At 39.1% G+C, this 19,249-nt stretch overlaps 1 protein-coding gene across 1 annotated transcript in view; it reads left to right on the top strand.

Moving 5' to 3' along the window:
• PREX1 (phosphatidylinositol-3,4,5-trisphosphate dependent Rac exchange factor 1) overlaps window positions 1-19,249 on the top strand; it is a 230,217-nt gene that overhangs the window by 99,169 nt on the left and 111,799 nt on the right. The window contains exons 4-5 of the mRNA XM_044663811.1: window positions 4,119-4,223; window positions 6,425-6,526. Coding sequence (XP_044519746.1) covers window positions 4,119-4,223; window positions 6,425-6,526 — 207 coding nt within the window. The remainder of the gene's footprint in view (window positions 1-4,118; window positions 4,224-6,424; window positions 6,527-19,249) is intronic.

Here is a 19,249-nt window from a genome sequence, read left to right as displayed (position 1 = left end):
GAGGAGGAGGAGGAGGAGGAGGAGGAGGAGGAGGAGGAATAATTTAAAAAGTAAACATTTAGGTGATTTATGTGGCACTCACTAGGTGCCAGGAACTAAGTACTTTAAATTATTATCTCATTTGGTTCTCATAGCAACCCTGGGAGGTAGGTGCTATCATCTTCCTTTTACAGATGAAGAAACTGAGGCAAACAGTGACTTACCCAGGTTCATGATGCTTGTAAGTCTGAGTCCAGATTTGAATTTAGGTCTTTCCTGATTCTAGGCTTGGGGCTCTATCTATTATGCCACTTAGCTGCCCACAGGTGAGCTAATTCCATATCATGGATAATAGGATTTAGAGCTAGAAGGGACTTTAGAGCTCATCTAGTTCAATCCCTTTATTTTCTAGCTGTGGCAGCTGGCTAAGAGAGGTTTTTTTCAGGGTCACAGAGATGAATCTCCTGTAGATGCAATGTTTTGTTCTATTAGAATCTCGTGCCTCTAAGAATCACAGGATTTTAAAGACAGAAAGACCTTTATGCATCATTCAGTTCAATTCCCTTATTCTATAGAAGCAAGGGGCAGAGGCAGGATTTGAACCCAGATCTTGAGAATAAATCCAATGTTTTCATTTTTCTCATTATTCCTTTGACAATTCAATGCAGTGTTAAGGTGTTAATGGTTGATAGTGGCTCAGTGTGTAATTAAATATTTTCACAGTGGCTTTTAGGACTGACTCCAGGAGAAATTTTCATGCAATTGGAGCCATCAAATATACCCTGTGGTAGGTGTCTATTTATAGATCTAGCCTTGTGTTGGAGCCTTAGAAAAGATTTTAAAGACTGAAAATCTCCTTACTTATTGGGTTCCATGTCTACTGCATTGGCATCCAAGGCTTAGTCCTTATCCTGCTTTCCTTTCTTATATCTCTCTCCTATTGTTGAGGGTCCTGTTCTTTTTATGCCTTCTTGATTCTTCTTTACATTGCACTGTAATGTAAGGGAAGTCTTCTTGTAATTTCAGATATGCCTGGTAATCTCCATCATCTGGGGTCTGGTTTCTCATCTAGATTTCCTTGTGTCTTGACTGGCCTTGAATGTGGTTGCCCAGGTCCAAATCCAGATCCTTCCTTCCCTCCCTTCCACTTTATCCCCTATGTTCATATTTATTAAATCGCTTGCCTCTTTAGTCTTAGACTCTTGGTCAAAATCTGTTGGTGAAAGGGGATTATACTGGCAGTCAGATTTAGATTTGAATTAACTAGCTGTGTGACTTTAGGCAAATTATTTAAATTCTCTGGGCCATAGTTCTTCTCTAAAACTGGTTGGGATCATCTTGGTTGGTCTCTAAGATCCCTTCCAACTCTCAATCCCAAGATCTATACTATTGGCAGATCCAAGTGAATCACTCAGGTAGGTGGTATAGTAGATAGAATGCTAGATTTGGAGTCAGATGAATTCAAGTTTAGAACCAGTCACTTATCCTCTGTCCCTCTCAGTTTCCTCATCTGTAAAATGAGGATAACTACACCTGCTTTCCAGAGTTGTGAGAATAATACTTGTAAAGAGTTTTATGCTAGTGATGATAATGATGATGATGATGATGATTATTGAATGAATGCTTCAATTTGGGAGAGGATTGTGTGTGTCTCTCATTAATTAGGGTCTGTTGTTTTGGATAAGACCAAATCTGGGAAAGAAGACTAAGCAGTAGAGGCTGGTTCATGACTGTGTCTCAAAAGGGTCCCAAAGATGGGTGGTAAGGAGAAATGAAGTTTCTATTTGATGGCAACAAAAGGTCCTGCCATATTCTGTGGTAGAACAGTACAGTGGTGTCAGCCTGATCTCTTTCTAAGGCAAAGAGAATGGGTGGGATATCTGATGATTAGGATTGCCAGTTTGATTATTTTCATAGATTTTGTGACATGGGGAAGAAGGCTTACTATCTCTAGAGATAGCCATAGGTTCAAGGCACAAAGAGGCACCTCATCTCTGAGAATGGCCAAGGCTGGTTCTCTACCTCCTAGACCCAGATGACCCAGCTCTTAATTATCTTTCCTCTTGGTGCCTCATTTACCATCTATACAGATCAACAGCTTTAATGTTTCATGTTTTATTTTCTCTTTGACCAAAAAAAAGTATATGTGGGAATATACTTCTCATGATAATAGCCTGTATTCCTATGTTTCTATAAATTTCATACACAGTTTAAAATTGTCCTGTGAGACAGTGTGCCGTCTTTATCTCTCTGTCTTTTAAAAAATGTTTTGTTGATATATCACATCTTTTTCCAGATTGTCTTTCCTTTTCCAATTCACTTCATTTTCTTTGCAATGACCCAATTTTCTAAAATTTCCAGTTTTGAATTCTTTCCTTCCCCAACACAAAGAGGAGGGCATTACACATATGTATAGCCATGCAAAATAAATTCTCACATTAGCTGAGTCCAAAAAAAAGAAAGCACAAAAGTATGCTTCAGTTTGCATTCTTGAGTTTTATCATGAGCCCTCTGCAATTATGATTGATCATAGTTCTTAAATCTCCTAAAGTTGATATCTTTATAATATCAAATTGTTCTGATTCTGCTTACTTTGCATCAGTTCATAGAAGTCTTTCCAGGGTTTTCTGAAGCTATCATCTTTATTATTTTTTTATAGCATGATAGTATTTTAAAAAAATTTACTTTTATTATTGCCAACATTATCAAACACGGACATTTTCCCTATTCACAGAAAAGCATAAAAATAACTGTTCCTAAATCTGTTATTCTCTATTATATATAACTGGGTTATTTGCTAGGTATATTTCAAATTTAACATGACAGCTCTAGTACTGGCCTGCTTCTGCTATGTCACCTGAAATTCCTTTTACTCTATTCTGTCTGTTTCAAAAATTCATTGATGCTTTCTTTCAGAAAAAAGAATTCTTAGGGGCAGCTGGGTAGCTCAGTGGATTGAGAGTCAGGCCTAGAGATGGGAGGTCCTAGGTTCAAATCTGGCCTCAGACACTTCCCAGCAGTGTGACCCTGGGCAAGTCACTTGACCCCCATTGCTCACCCATACCACTCTTCCACCTATGAGACAATACACAGAAGTTAAGGGTCTAAAAAACAAACAAACAAAAAAAACGGAAAAAGAATTCTTATCTTTGTTGCTGGGGGCCGGAGGGAAGTGGCTTAATCCGGGAGCATGTACAAATGTTGAAGTTTTGTGAGCTTGTTTGTGGAGAGTGTGAGGTCTAGCTCCCCACTTAGAGAAGGCTCACCAAAGCCCAGCATTAATATAACAGCATGATAGTTTTGTTTCATATTCATTTACCATTTCAGTTGATGGCATCATGCTATTTTAGAAGGCTCAGAGAGGTTAAATGATTTGTCCAGGGTCACACAGCTGTTAAATGTCAACTCGAATTTGAATCTTTTTTTTTCTGGTTTATTTATAAGAGATAATGAATATTCAACAACAAAAGGTCATTAGAAGTTTGGATAAAAGAAAACCTCCTTGTCTCAGAATCTTTAAGCTGTTTTGTGTAGCTGCTGTGTTTTAAACCTAGTTTGGCCAATCTGTTTTTGCCTCTAACCTGAAATGTTTGGTCTCCCTAAGGTCATCCAGAGAGGTCTTTAAGAACCTTTCTAAAATTGAGAGTCAGCAGATTTGGGTTCATTTGTTGCCTTCAACATTGACTAATACTGTGATACTTCAAAAAAAGATCTTCCTCCTTAAAATTAAAAGATCTTAACTTCCTATAAAATGAGAAGGTTAGACTAATTCTAACTTTCTAGTTTCCAGTTTCTCTTTGCAGCTCCAAATTACATAGGTATGGAGGCCTTTCTCTGACAAGATGATTTTTTTTAAGTTGCCCAACAGCATCCTGATAGGGCTTTCTTATAAATGTCAGGTTCATTAACAGCCAATCATTAAACTCTTATGATTTAAATTTGATTTGGGGGCTGGGTGGGGGAGCAGGGATGCTGACATTTTTATCATCTCTGCTCAGTTACTATCTGGGCCTCAATTTTCTTTCTATAAAATTTGGATCCTATATTCCTCCCAAACTAGGGTAATCCAGTCATCTAGTAAATTATCCTCAAAGATTATCTTTCCCTTTTCTTACAGGAGTGTGTTTATTCTCTTACAGAAGGACAAATTCTGTGTGTATGAAGAATATTGCAGCAATCATGAGAAGGCTTTGAGGCTTTTGATGGAACTGAACAAGATACCCGCCATCCGAGCCTTCCTTTTGGTATGTAAACCTACACTTTGCTCCCATTCTCTCACTCTGATGAGGACCCCGTGATCCTCTTAGGGTACCCTGGTTGGGACAGGACTTGGCTTACCTCTTGTATCCTTCCAGAAGGCAGTGCAGCTAGGTGGGATTGGATAGACTACATATGGTAGAGTAGGCAGCTATCCAAGGTACTAGGCCAAGTTGAAGAAATATTGAATAACTGTAGAATATATGCTTTCTGAGAGCAAATTATTTCATTTTTGTCTTTGTACCCTTATCCCCTAGCACACATGAAGTCTTGATTAAATGCTTGATTGGACTGATAATGAATGATATTTGAAGGACCCTCCCATAAAACAATAAGTTTCTTCTACTTGGTCCCAACAGTGGAATGGTTGACCTTTGAGAGTTTCAAATCACTAAAACTATTTTAACATAAATTAAGGATGTTATAAATTGGCTTTCTGCTCCTATAGGGTTTGGACATCTGGAGTTCTTTCCAGTTCTGAGATTTGCTTTTTAGGTTTTGTTTTTCTAAATATCTTTCTCTACTCTCTCCTTTTGCCTTCTTTGGAGAGAATTCCCCAAAGGTCAGTGAGGCCTGAAAAAGGAATTTAGATTTTGGGGTACTTTTCTAGAATGGAATTGGGGGCAGTAGTGCCTCATTTCCTCCCTTTATATATTCTACTTCATTTCGAGGAGATTATTCTTTCTGGCCATGCACCCAACACAGTCCAAAATGGACACCTAAACCCCTTTAGATAAGGATAGAGTGAGGCCCACATAACTAAGTTTAAGGAGGTTTATTGAAGAAAAATTTTAAAAAATTTTATTATAGAGCATGGTTTGACTTCAGCCTGAATGAGTTCTTTTAGTGGAGTAGCCCTTTGAAATAGAGGCCCCTTGGGACAGCCTGGGGTCTGTTTTTCTTGTGTCCTCCTGCCAAGGGTCATGATACTTTGAGGCACTATTGGCCTCTTTTTTTTTTTCTTTTCCCTTGGGAATCCGGATGTTAGTTGGGATCATGTCCATATGGGAGGAGAACACTGCTAGATTCACAGCTCTCTTTACTTTGTCTCTCCCCTTGAGGCTTCCATGCCAGCCTTCACTACCACTTGCCAAGTGGCAGCTTGGGGCAGATGACTAGTGAGGGTAAAGAGAGGAGCTGGGGGAGGTTGTGCATCCTCCAGGGAAATTGAAGCCCAAGCCATCTGTTGGTTGAGAGTCCTCAGGCTTTGTGGCTTCTATACAATCTTTTCCTATGATTTGATAAGCTAAAAGAACCCTGGATTTGAAGTCAGAAGATCTGGGTTCGAATTTTGATTTATCTGTAAAATAGGGCAGATGCACTGATGTTTTATGGTCCCTTCTCATTCTCAATCTTATTATTAGAGCTTTAATTATTATTATTTTATTAAAACTTTACTAGCATAAAATAGAAGATTCAAAAGATAGGTTGATCCTTTCTGGCTTTGGGGGTAAGTAAGGAAGAGGATGGTCCCTTCTCTGCCCAGCTCCTGTGTGACCGCTGCAACCTCCTCTGGGATTCCCTTTCCTGCTGTCTACCCTGATTTGAGCTGGCGTCATAGGAGCCATTTGGAACAAGTGTTGTCCCCTGAGCACAAAGCCCTTGCTGTCCACCCAGGATCTGCCCCAGCATTCCACAGCTGCTGTAACCCAAGGGCAGGGTGCCCCAGACCAAAAGGGACTAGAGGGTCCTTACTGGGTGATGTAATTTGGAATGTTGACCAGGAATTGTTTCAAGCTCAAGGCCAGGGCGGGTAGAATGGTTGGTTGAGACCCAGAGCCTAATACAAACAGTTGTCTCTATTTTGTCAGATCTGGTAGGAATCTAATAGTAGAATAAAAAATGGCGCTGCGGTATGGGCCGTTAGATGAAAGGAATCTTAGAATTCCCAATGCTGAAGCTATATCCTAGCTACCATAGAAGGATCTAGGTTGAAATCCTTCCTACATTTAACCTTTTTGGTTCCCAATTTCAAATGAAGGGTTTGGGACTTGATAGCCTCCAGGGTCTCTTCCATTTGGATTCTCAAAACTGTGTTAAACCTAGAAAGAGCTTTGAAACACAGATTTTATGAGCTGGAAAGGAAAATTGGAATCTTAGAATGGAGTGAACATCGTTGAGAAATGGAGGGTGATAGGAAGAACTTGAGAACTTTGGACATGATGTATATTTTTCTATCTGGTTGCAGAGTTGTATGCTTTTAGGTGGCCGAAAGACAACAGACATCCCCTTGGAAGGCTACCTGCTGACTCCAATCCAGAGGATTTGCAAGTACCCTCTGCTCCTCAAGGTAGTGTGTAAATTTTTTGTTCTTCCTGATTCCCAGACCTTCCCAGTCTCTGGTACCCTTTGCACAGTGGGGGTTCCTGATAGGCTGAAACAGGGGTGGGGAGCAAACATAGGTCATTTGTTCAACGTCTCCTAGTCTGTGGACATTCCTCTGCTTGGGGAAGGGGATTGGGTCATATGATTCTGAAGAGATTCCCCCATTCTTGGAATGATTTTCTTTCTCACCTCTACTTCTTAGATTCCTTAATTTTTCCTTCAAAGCTCAGGAGCTGGGACAATTCCTTGTTCCTCCAGCTGCTTGTCTCCAGACTTTGGATATATTGTATATATACTAGTATTGAAGGATGTTCAAAAGCTTGTGCTGCTTAGTAAGAGCTGATGATCTGCAAATGTTACAAATCAGTTGTTTTGTTGATGGTTAAGACTTTAGAAAGTGTTGGAAAAATGTTAATAATGCAGATTAAATTGCCCTAAGAAAATTCTTCCTTTTTATAGAACTGATTGTTAAATATTTATTAGCAAAGCCCTGCTTCTATGTGTCTATGTAGTTCCCCTCAATGGAATGTAATCTCATGATATCTTTATATCCCTACTGCCTAGCACAGTTCCTGGTACCTAGTATGCCCTTAGTAAGTCACTGTTGACTGACTGACGATGCATGGGGGGATTCCTCATCGGGTGGCAATTGGACTAGTCTCTCTTTTTTTTTTTGTTTGAGGTCTCTTTCAACTCTGCTATTCTGATATTCTGAGTGATTATGAGAGCCTGAGAACTGCCTGGCAGGAGGGTTGGGCAAACAGCCCACAGGAAGCAGCGATTAAGCCTTGGGGTCGGTTTGCATTCTTGACAAAGAGCCTCCTCGATGTTTATAGTGTCCGGCTTCCCCTCAGTTGCTGCTTCCTTGATTTCTCAGCCTCCAGCTGTGTTTATTGAAGACCATAGAGGGCCAGGCATCATGCCCTGGAAGCTGGGGAGAACCTTGGGGAGACATGGTGTTCTCCACTCCGGATGGATCTGCTCAGGGCGTCCCTGCTTCTGGCTCTCACACGCAGAGCTGTTGCATGAGAGCACTCTTGGCGCTGTGGGGTTTTTATCTTTCTCAAATTCTTGAGCTTTTTGTAACATTTTCCAATTGTGGGTTAAAGGCCATTCCTTCAGCTTGGGTCAGCAAAACCTAAAATATGTCACGATGCAGCGGGAGGTCAAGGGGCCTAGGTGTGTCCTCCCCTGTCCCCTTATTCACTAGCTGTGTGACCTTTGACAAAGTCAGTTTTCCTCCTCTGTAGATTGAGGAAGTTGGGTTAAAAGATTTTGAAATGCTCTGTCCTCTGATTCCCTCACATGCTCCCCCGACCCGTTTTTACCAATGGATAGCTCTTTAGTGGGATAAATAGAAAATTATTCTTCCTCTGGCTCAGACTGTACAGTTGGACCTCAGTTGCTTCATATAAAAAAATCAGTGGGTTAGATGAGATGACCCCTGAAACTGACCCCATCTTCCTTCTTGTTCTACCCCTGAGTGTCTCTATTCCTGGCCTGTGTGTCTAACGTAGGCGGCAGAGGTTGAGGAGAGTGGGTGGTTGAGAAGGAACAGACAGAGCAAAAAAAAAAAAAAAAAAGGAGAAATGACAGCCTTCTGGGGAAAAGCCAGAAAGCCTTTAATATTGCCCAAGAATAGACTATGTGGTCTATTTTGTTTGGATTTATAATCCAGGGTTCCTGTAATAGGGGATTAGTGTTTTCTCACTCTGCTGAAAGTCTCCATCTACTTTTCAAATAAAATTCCTCCTGTTAGGTGTTTATTTGTCTATTCTCATGGTAGGAAGGCCCTGAGAGGAGACGTTAGTTGGGGGTAGGGGTAGGGGGTCATTTAATGGAGCATTATAGCTGAAAGGGACCTTGGTGTATAGAATGTCAGACCTGAAAGGGACCCTAAAACAAAGACCACAGAATGTACTTGATCTAGAAGAGACTAAGACCCAGTCTTAGAGATGAATGGAAATTTAGAACTTAGAATGTCTGAAATGGAAAGGTTTCTCTAGAACCCAGACCATGGAGTAGGAAGGAACTTTAGACCAGAGGATGTTAGAGCCAAATTATGTAATGAGTTAAGAGGCAGCTGGTTTTTACAGTGAACAGAATACCAGACCTTGGAGTCAGGAAGACCCATTTTCAGATCCTTCCTCAGATAATTGTCATCCATATGACCCTAGACAAGTCATTTAAGCTCTTTTTGCCTCCATTTCCTCATCTTTACTTAGTTTCTTCTAGAGATGTCATAAAAATAAAACGAGATAGTATTTGTAAAGTACTTTGTAAACTCCAAAAAGTGCTAATGTAAATTCTAGTTGCTTTTTTAATTTGAATTTGATTTTAGAACATAGAACAGGGCTGTTAGGTTACTAGTCTGTCACCCTTGGCAAATAGTTTAACCTCAGTTTCCTCATCTATAAAATGATGATAGTAGCTCCTACTTCAGAAAAAATTTTTGTGAGAATCAAATGTCACATAATTGTTTCCCTCCTTCCTAACTCATCCTATGTAATTCTTGTCCATTCCTTTCTTCAGATCTTTTTTTTCTTTTTCTTTTTTCTTTTTTTCTGGGTCAAATTGACACTATAATTGGATTATTATCACTGTTTGAAACACTGAAGAATCTATGAGTAGCAAATAGCTTTAAACTGGTTCACATTTCTTCAGATCTTTTGTCAAGGATGGCAATCTTTTTTTTCTGTTATGCATTCTTGTGTGACACAGTTGTTGACTCATTAGACTGTGAGCATGGAGCAGTGGTGGTTTTTTTACTTTTTTAAAAAAAATTGGTCTTTTTTTGAATTCACACTCGCTTCTACAGTGCCTGATATATGGTAAATGCTTAATAAAAAGCTTCTTGATTTGTTGGCTTACTTCCTATACTTGTCTAGCCCACCTCCTTTACCCATTATCATTTTCCTGATGATATGTTTTTCACCACTTCTCACTTAAGTTATTGCTGGTAATATGCTTTTGCTTGCTTATTCACTTCTTGAGTCTTTCTTTTGCTCTTTGGTTTACCTAAAGTTTACATTCTTCTGAAACTGTGGTATTTTATGAGTTGAAGCCAAATAGCTTACTCTTGGAATATTGGAGTTACAGAAGTGGAGTTTTGCTGTGGGGAATAACTTGAGATCATTGGAAGCACAACTCAGTTTCTCAGATATGATCAGATGTTTCATGGTATTACCTTCCTCCTAAACTCTGTATTCATTTCTTTGGCCATTGGCAGACCCTGCCCAAAATTAGCATGCTGACGGATTAGGCTTTCTGCTTGACTGAACTATATAATCTAATAACCTGTTCTTTTGCACTCACTTTGCTAGTTAGATATGAATGTTTGACCTGATTTTTTCATTAAAGATGGCAGTATTTTGATACAGTTTTGAGCACATAGGAAGCCCACAGGGGATAGGTCTCAATGGATTTAGCATAAGTCCTAGGCAGAAAAGTTTGAGTGTGAAGAATCCTTAATTTTGAAATTAGTAGGATGTTCTCTATATCATTGCCTTACATGATATTGGCACTCAGCAAGTTATTGATTCAAGTCTTTGTTTTGTGTACGAGATAGCTTAATAGAACACCACTTTCTTCTGCTGAGTCAAGATTAAAAAAAAATCAGCCAAGCATGGATGCCATAGGATGTTATGATTTCTATACCTCTCACTCAACTGTGGAATTATAAATATGTGGCCTGGTTTAGGAAATTGAATATGAAAACCTTCTTACTTTATTCACTCATGTTTTCTTCAAAGATACCAGTGATGTGTTCATAGACCATTTTCTTAAGAATTATTAGTGATGTAGCAGCTAGGAGGCCTGGAGGTTCAAATCTGGTAGACTCTTCCCTTACTGCTAATCTGCCTTGGAACTGATTCTAAGTTTAGGGAAAAAATTATAGTGATGAGAAAGAGGCATAAATATCTGTAGTTACGGATATCTTTTCACTTGCCTTAAATACGCTAATATCTTTACAAAAGTACCAGATGGATGTCATAGCCTGCTAGCAGTTCATTGAATTTTACTACATTGAATCAGATATGATGATGCACAGTCAGAAAAGTTAATGTGATTACAGGCTACACATTAGAAGAGGTATGATGTTCTCACTTAGCCTGGCACAGGACAGGTGCTTGACAAATGTTATTGAATAACTAACTGACTAAGGAGGTGATAACCTAATTGCATTAAATTGTATTCAGTTCTGGGTATCATATTTAGGCCATGGAGATTTTTTGACCTGGAGAATGTATAGAAAAAGGTGATAAAAGGGTTGACTTTATGTGATTTGAAAGCATTGTCATATGGAAGAGAGATTAAACTTGTTTTGCTTGGATCCAAAGGGGACCAAAGTAGTAAGTAGAGACAAATTTAAGCTTAATATTTAAAACAAGATAAAAACCCCAAACTTCCTTAAAATTAGAACTATCTAAAAGTGAAATGAGGTAGATTAGATGGGAAATAGGTTCCACTTTACTGCAGGTCTTGAAACAAAAGTTGTGTGACCACTTCGTGGGTTTTTTTTTTCAGGGCAGGGGGTGGTTAAAGAATTCTTTATTATTATTATAAGCACAAGATTCTGTACTTTTTGAACTGTTTAACAAATTGATTCCTGATCATTTTTGAAATTGTGCTGCTTACAGAGTAGATTTCTTTTGTAACTATTTAGTTATGTCCAGCTACTTACTCTTCCTGAATTTCTTTTGTTAATTGCCATTGTCATATTCTCATTGAGAATGATGTTTATTCAGTCTAAATGCCAGATGACATCACTAATGAGGATAGATGACTTTAAACACTTGCTTGTGTCCTCCTAGTTTCAGTTCAGGATTATCTGGCTTTAACTAAGTCTCTGCAAATTCTCATCAGGCTCAGTAATTTTATTTGTAACTACTCCTACCCTAGCCTTCCAAATTCTTTCTCTCCATTTTCGTAAGTTATATGTATCCAAGATAAGAATTCCTCTCTTGTCAAGGATATCAAATGATTTTGCTTTTCTGGTTTAATCTTAGGACCCAAGCTCACTTGTGAGCCACCAGAATTGGAGAAGGTGACTTGTTTGAATTAAATTCATTTTGAGAGCTTTAGATGTGGGTGTTCTGTGAGTTTGCCTTCCTTCATGAGTTTCATGGACTCTCTAAGAACTTTAGTATCCAGACCTCTGGTGTTTAGAAAGGGGACCTGAACTGAGCTTGGGTTCTTTCTACCCATGGGATACTAACGCAGCTTTCCAACTCTAACATTCTATATTCTGTGCTGCCCTTCAGCTTTGATATTCTGAGATTCTTTGACTTCCTTTTTGTTTATTAGTAAGGGGGCACAGGAAATCGCCAACTTTTGTCACCTTATTTTTGTTGCCTCTTCATCCTGCCTCTCTTGATTTTTTTTAAACATCCTGCCCACTGCCATTGTATCAGGTTGGTTGGGTCATGTTTGTGAGGTGGTGAGCCAGTAATAGCTTTATGGCAAGACTTTGAAGCCTGTCATCTGCTTAGCCATGGGGAAGTGTTTGATGACTAAGGTTTTTTAATCAATCAAAAATTTATTTTAAACCTTCTATGTACAAGGCCCTGGCTGGAGGGAAGAGTTCTGCAGGGTACATATAGAGTTAAGTTTTGCAGGGTACATATAGAGTTATAGAATGTTAGAGCTACAACGGAGGTTGATTCCAGAACACGGAATTTTATATTTGGATAGAAGCCTCTACAATGTGCAAGTATTATCTCGTATCCTCACCACAACCCTGTAAATAGGTGCTATTATAACCTCATTTTACAATTGAGGCAGAATTTAAGGGTTACACAGTAGTAAGTATCAGAAGTTGGGTTTGAACTCAGTTCCCAGTTACAAGCTCTACTGTATCATCACCTTCCTCTAAAAAAGATGAGATTGTTTGTTGTATCTTATTGTACCTTATTATATCTTATTGTACCTCACTTTCTTCAGGGCTAAAATGAAAAGGTTGGATTAGATCATTTGTTCTCAAAATATGGTCAGGGTATTCATGGGGATCCCTGTGACCCTTTGATGGGGTCCCTGAGGTCAAGACTCTTTCCATATACTAAAATGTTTTAATTTCTAATAAGATAAATGTAGCTAGCTAAAACCTACATAAGCAAAAGTTCTTGGGGACAGGTGACCTTCCATAATTTTTAAGTATGTTATGGGGCCTTGAAACCAGAGAGAACCATTTGATTACTTTTTTCTAGCTCTAAATTCTCTTCCAGCTTTAAATTCTAGGGTTCTAAACTGGGAATTAAACTTGGAGATGAGATACTGGTATTTTCTCTGTCTCTAAACCCATGATAAACTTCATGGAAACTACTCATTTTTTTTTAGGATTTTTACTTGTCTTATCCAGAAGAATGAAATTATCCTGAGAATCATCAAATCCTTTGCTTATAATTTTTAATCAGATTTTATTTTTTACAATTACATATGGAAACAGTTTTGGACAACTGTTTTCTGTCATCTTGCTATTCTGATTCCCCTTCCTCACCTCAGGCGGTAAATAGTCTGGTATAGGTTATCCAGTCCTCTCATGGAATACTTGTTTCCATATTCCTCCAGAAGACACATATCATATATACAATAAAAAAAAAAAACTCATGAAGGAAATAAAGGATGGCATGCCTTGATCTGTAATCAGATTCGTACAGTTCTTTCTTTGGCTGTGGATACATTAAAATCCTTTGCATATAGTTGCCATTTTATTATTGTTTTTCAATTTGTTCAATCACACTCTACTCTTTGTTCCCTCATTTGGGATTTTCTTAGCAAAGGTTTGCCATTTCCTTCTCAAGCTCGTTTTACAGATGAGGAAACAGAGGCAAACAGAGCTAAGTGACTTGCCCAGAGTCATATATCTAATGCGTATCTGAGGCCAAATTAAAACGTGGGTCTTTCAGCCCTATCCACTGGCCCATCTAGCTGTCCAAAAGAGCCTGGATTAAACCATTTCCAACATATTTTCACTAACACAGTCAGGACAGACTCAAACCTGGGGCATAGGAAAAGACACAAGAAGTTTTGGTCTGGGATCAGAAAGAATTTTATAGTGGAGAGAGTGCTAGAATTGGTGTCATGAGAAACCTATTTTCAAATCCTGACCACAGAGAAGTAATAATCTCTTTGAGCCTTATTTTTTTCATCTGTACCCTTGCCCCATGGGCCACTGGAGATAAAGATGATGATAGCAGTAGATTCTCTCATGTCCCCTTGTGGAACAGAGATAAATGAGGAAACCTATAAGGCAGGATTCCTCTCCTTGTCAGGCCAGCTACTTTTTTTTGTTTTTCTTTTTTTTTTGTTGTTGTTGTTTTTAAACCCTTAATTTCGGTGTATTGTCTCATAGGTGGAAGAGTGGTAAGGGTGGGCAATGGGGGTCAAGTGACTTGCCCAGGGTCACACAGCTGGGACGTGTCTGAGGCCAGATTTGAACCTAGGACCTCCCGTCTCTAGGCCTGACTCTCACTCCACTGAACTACCCAGCTGCCCCCAAGGCCAGCTACTTTTAAAGTGAGATACAAGCTGGTTGGACACCAGAGTTAGGGCATTGAAGTCTGCTCCATTTCTGGGGAAGGTAAGAGGGGATAGGACAGGTCCCCCTAAAATCTGTTTTCCTCATTGTCTTTTTCCCCTTTTCCATCTCTTTCCTCCTTTTCTAATCTTTCCTCTTTCTTTTCTTCTGCCTCTTTTTCTCTCCCCTTGCCTTTCTCTCTTCCCTCCTTACTTGGACAGGGAAAACCTTCTAGTTTGATCTTATTTTTTCTAAATCTAGGCCTCTTGGTCACAAATGTGTCTTTGAAGAATTATGTTCAAGACAAGTTCAGTTCTGGGCATCTTCTTTGTAAATATTATTGGAGGACAGATATGCTATCTTTCCCACAAGCTCAGCTGAATTGGTGTAACATCCTCTGCAGTGAAGGTACATCCTCTCTTCTTAGAAACCCTAATATTTAGCCACTCTCTGAAACCGCAGAAACTAGTGAGGTCATTTTAAATAGCACTGGCTCTGGGTGTCAGGAGATCTGGTTTCTTGATCCCAGCTCTGCCAGTAACTACCTCAGTTTCTTTGGACAAGTCACTCTTCCTTTCTCAGCTTTCTCCACTGTAAAATGCAGGATTGAGACTGGACAATCGCTGTGGTTCCTTTCAGCTCAAAGATTCTATATTCTCTGATTCCAGTGGGAATATACTCTAGTGTTTAATGAATGCCAATATTTGTTCTTTAGTAAAGGTGACTTAAAGCCTTCCTGTTGCTGTCGAGCCCAGTTCTTCATTTTCCTGCCCTAGTTGGAGCTGTAGAATAGTTGGCCACTTCCTTCTGTTTATGTTCTAAAATTAGGGACTCTACTTCCATTCAGAAATCTTTTGTCTGGCTCCATCAGGAGCCTAGCCAGGATGTGGGTGGTGGGATTTTAGTAGTTGTATGTATTTGCTTTTCAAATAGAATTCTGAAGCAGGAAATGGGTGGACTTGAAGGGACTTGACTGTCTAAGGACATTTGGATTTTATTTCCAGCTTAGATTTAATGTATGTCTTTGAACAAATCACCCAAGTTTTCCATAATGAATGCCTATTGGTATCTCAGGAATGCTGGAGTTTAATAGATTTGATCTCTTGCAAGGATGATAAGACAATTAGGTTGTTGTCCTTGGTACTGTTGTCACGAGGTATGGGGTACAGGGTGCAGGGTGAAGGTGGGAAGAAGGGACTTTGGTTTTGGATATGAAGAGAAACCACATTGGGGACAAACCTTCTCTTGGTAGCCTTCTGGATAGTTTCCCCAAGAAGGTTCTATTTGTAGAGTTGAAAGTCATGGGATCAGGTCCTTGTCTTCTCCTTCCTTTTGGGCAAATCACCTTACTTCTCAAGTTTCCTTATTTGTTAAATGGCTATGAGTTTTTGTGAGGTAACTGAAAAGTTCTATAGAAATATCCTTTCTTCCTCAAAGGATGGTGTCATGGAAAGGGGTAGTGGTTTGGAGTCTTGGATTTGAATGGTGACTTAGGTTTCAATTTCCTCATCTGAAAAAGGAGGGAGATGCATTCAGTGATCGCCGGTACTTGGTCCCCTCCAAGTCTCAATCTAAGATTACTTCTTCCTCCATCTCCAGGAAAGTTTGAACCTGGGTTTGGAAATTCTTGCTCTCTGACTCCACCTGCTGGTCGCTTGGGACATTATCTATGTGCTAGTAGTCATGGTGGTCTGACTGCAGGAGGTTCATTTGCTGCTTTAAGATGATGAAACTGTAAGCAAAGGAAATTCATTAGACTCCCGGACAGATGCATCCTTCTATTGAATCATGGGCTCGAAATAGAGCTTGATGAGGCCTTGTGTTACAGATAAACTGAGCCCTCGCCTCAGGTTACATTGGGCAGGAATTGGAACCCAGGTCCCCTAACAAATTGAGTGCCTTTCCATGACTCAGATCAAGGCTGTCTTCTCTTCCAAGAAGGCTCCCCTCATCTCCCTAGTGAGCCTTTGGTTGAATTCAACAGCACTAGCCTGATGCCTGGTTTCATTCTTGACTCTTCCCTTTGAAGAGTCCCACATTAGTCCCACAGAGACAACAGTCTCTGAATAGTTTCCACAATTTAGACCAGAATGTGTTTGAGGGAGAACCTGGGACAGATTTAGAACAAGTGGGGCTCTGGGGAAGCTTGTTACTAGCTGGATGGACAGGCTTCCTAAAGCCAGAGAGGCATTTTGGGATGAGACTTTGTAGGTTCCAAAATACTTTTTTTCTCAGTTTTCCCCTAAATAAAATTTGTTTTAGGGTTTTAGGGTTTCCTTTAAGGCATTATTTATACTTCATTGTGTAATGCAAAATGGAATTTTGAAGCTCTTCCCATTTGAGCCCCAAGGCAATTATGCTATATTTATGTCATTCCATTTCCAGGTGAATCCATGGCATATCATTACTTAATGAACTAGGTTACCCACAAATACAATTCCATTATTGTAGAAGGGAATAAACTGAGTCCAAGAAGAGTGATATAGTTTTACTCAAGGCCAAAAGAGTGATGTGTCCTGTGCTCAGCCTGCTACTCAGTTATAGAGTGGGACTTGAGGCTGGCTAGAGAAGTTAGAATCAGACTCTGGAGAATCCTTAATGTCATTCTGAGAAGTCTGGTCTTAGTGACAGTTTGGTGTTGGCAGTCCAGGGACCTGAGTTTTAGACTTGGCTTAGATTCGTCCTGGCTGGGTGATCTAGAGAAATCATTGAACTCCTGAGCTTCTGGAAAGTTGATATGAGAATATTCAGCCAATTTCCTACATAGTATTGCTGTAAGGAAAGGACATTGTCAAAACAAAAATGGTATAGAAATATAAATATTCAATGCATGCTATCCCCCTGGTTTGATCAAGAGTTTCCTTTTCTATGTCAGACAAATTAATAGTAGTGGGTGTGAAGTGTCCCATTACCAAACACAATAGCTGGCATATGAATTCGTTTTTAAATTAATGAATATTTAAAAAAGTTACTGTGTATTGGTTCAAAGGCAGAAGATTGGTAAGGGTTAGATAATGTAGGTTAAGTAACTTGTCCAAGGCTCTCACAGCTAGGAAGTGTTTGAAGCCATATCTGAACCCAAGAACCCAGACAGATGTCTAGGCCTGGCTCTTAATCCACTGATCCACCTTACTGCCCCTTCCATTCTTTAACTTTATATTCCCAGTGTCTAGCACCATACCTGGCATATATTTGGTGTAAAATAAATGCTTGTTGATTAAGGAAGAAATTGAAGCAGAGAGGGGAATGGTCACTTGCCCAAACTCCCAGGGCTAGTAAAGAGGGGGTGGGACCTGGGTTCAGATCCATTTCCTTTTACTCCAGGAGGGAGTGATCTTTCCTATACCTCAAAACTGCCTTCCAGGCAATCAGAATAGATCTGGCTCTCAATCCACTGCTGCCCCTGCTAATGAGTATTGACTGACACACTGAGGAGAGGAGACAACAATATAGTTTAGTCAAATTAGAATGAGAGGACCTTACTTTAAATTCTTGCTCTGCTACTGTCTTCCTGAGTGAAATTGGGTAAGTAACTTCTTCTTTCTGGGTCTTAATTTCCTCTTCTGCATCATTAGTACTTATATAGGAAATGATCTCCCAAGGTCTCTCTGAACTCTTACCTTCTATACACTAAGGCTCCTTCTTTCTGTTAGTCCTATGAACTACGTGGGGTGCAGAATTGTATCACATTGTATTTGTCTCATTAGCTATTATTTTGTTCCTAAATTTAGTTTTTTTAAAAATAATTATTTAATTGATTTAGGATATTTTTCCATGGTTACATGATTCATGTTCTTTCCCTCTACTCCTCCCCGAAACCTCCCCCCCCCACTCCTAGCCAATGAGTAATTCCACTGGGTTTTACATATGTCATTGATGGATTTAATTTTTTTTTAATCATTTAAAGACTAATCTTACTTCCCATGTTGTTGTTTATGTTTTCAATTTATAAGGAACCAGTCTCTGGAGACGACATTCAATTTCACTTCCTTGTCCCCCATCTTGATTCTTTTTTAATCTTTTGCAGTATTTCGCATATCTCCCCTCTCTTCCCCAATTACTTTTTCCTCTATGGGTTTTGGGACATTTTTGGGTAAGATTTAAATTAATATCCAATAACTCCAAGTATTATATTTTATGAAATTTATTAATAATCACTTGAAGTAGAAGAAATAAAAGGACAAAAGTAAAAGCCTGAGTAAAGAAAGCAATACCAGCCTCGTTCACAGGAAAAGAGAGAGGGTGGGATCACAAACAAACTTTATCTCCAAGAGGTAAGGGCGTAAAGTGAGAAGGAACTTGGGAAGCTGGGATTTAGAGACCTGGAGTTCAAATTCTAATTATACAGTTTTCTGCTTCTCCTCCTAAATGTATCTCTCCTCAGACTGGTTATTCAACCATGTCGTACCTACGAACTGTGGATATTTCCCCAAAAGAGGGCTTTAGCTTAGCTCCTTTTCTAAAATATATTTAAAAAATTAAATTGTAATTTTCTCTTCTTTCTACCTCCTTACCAAATAAAAAAAGAAAAGAAAACTTTTTTTTAACATAAACCAAAAGAAAGGCTCATATAGTAAGTAATTCCAAAAACATGAATCTCATTTTATTTATTTATATCAGCTCAGTCAGGATATGGGATGACATTCTTCATCATTAGCCCTTTGGAATAATGTTTGATCATTATGTTGATCAGTTTTTCAGATTTTTTTTTACACTATAAGTTGTTTTCCTGGTTCTACCAACTTCATTTTGCATTATTTCATGTAAGTCTGACAATGCTAATCAGGTCCTTTTACAATCTCTTGCTAAATTATTAAATAGTTTTCTAACTGATCTTTCTGCTTCAAGTCTAGTTGGAAGTTTCTGAGGCCAAATTTGAACCCAAGATCTTACTTCCAGGCCACTAAACCACCTAGCTAAATACCATCTTGCTCCTTTCCCTTTCCCCACAGCATTTAATCTTGCTATCTTTTGTTTGATTTGGTTTTCCTTGATTGGTATCAATTTTGAGCATTTTGTAAGCCTGGCACTCATCCACTTAGCCACCTACCATTCCCCTCACCCCTTCATAATCTAGCTCTTTCTTACCGAACTTATAGTTTATTTCCCTCTATTCTATTGATGATCCTGCTTAAATTGATTTAAACTTCCTTGACCACATCAGGAACTATA

The sequence above is a fragment of the Gracilinanus agilis genome, chromosome 2, assembly GCF_016433145.1.
Source record: "Gracilinanus agilis isolate LMUSP501 chromosome 2, AgileGrace, whole genome shotgun sequence".
NCBI lineage: Eukaryota > Metazoa > Chordata > Mammalia > Didelphimorphia > Didelphidae > Gracilinanus > Gracilinanus agilis.
This window is presented reverse-complemented; position numbering and strand designations above follow the sequence as displayed.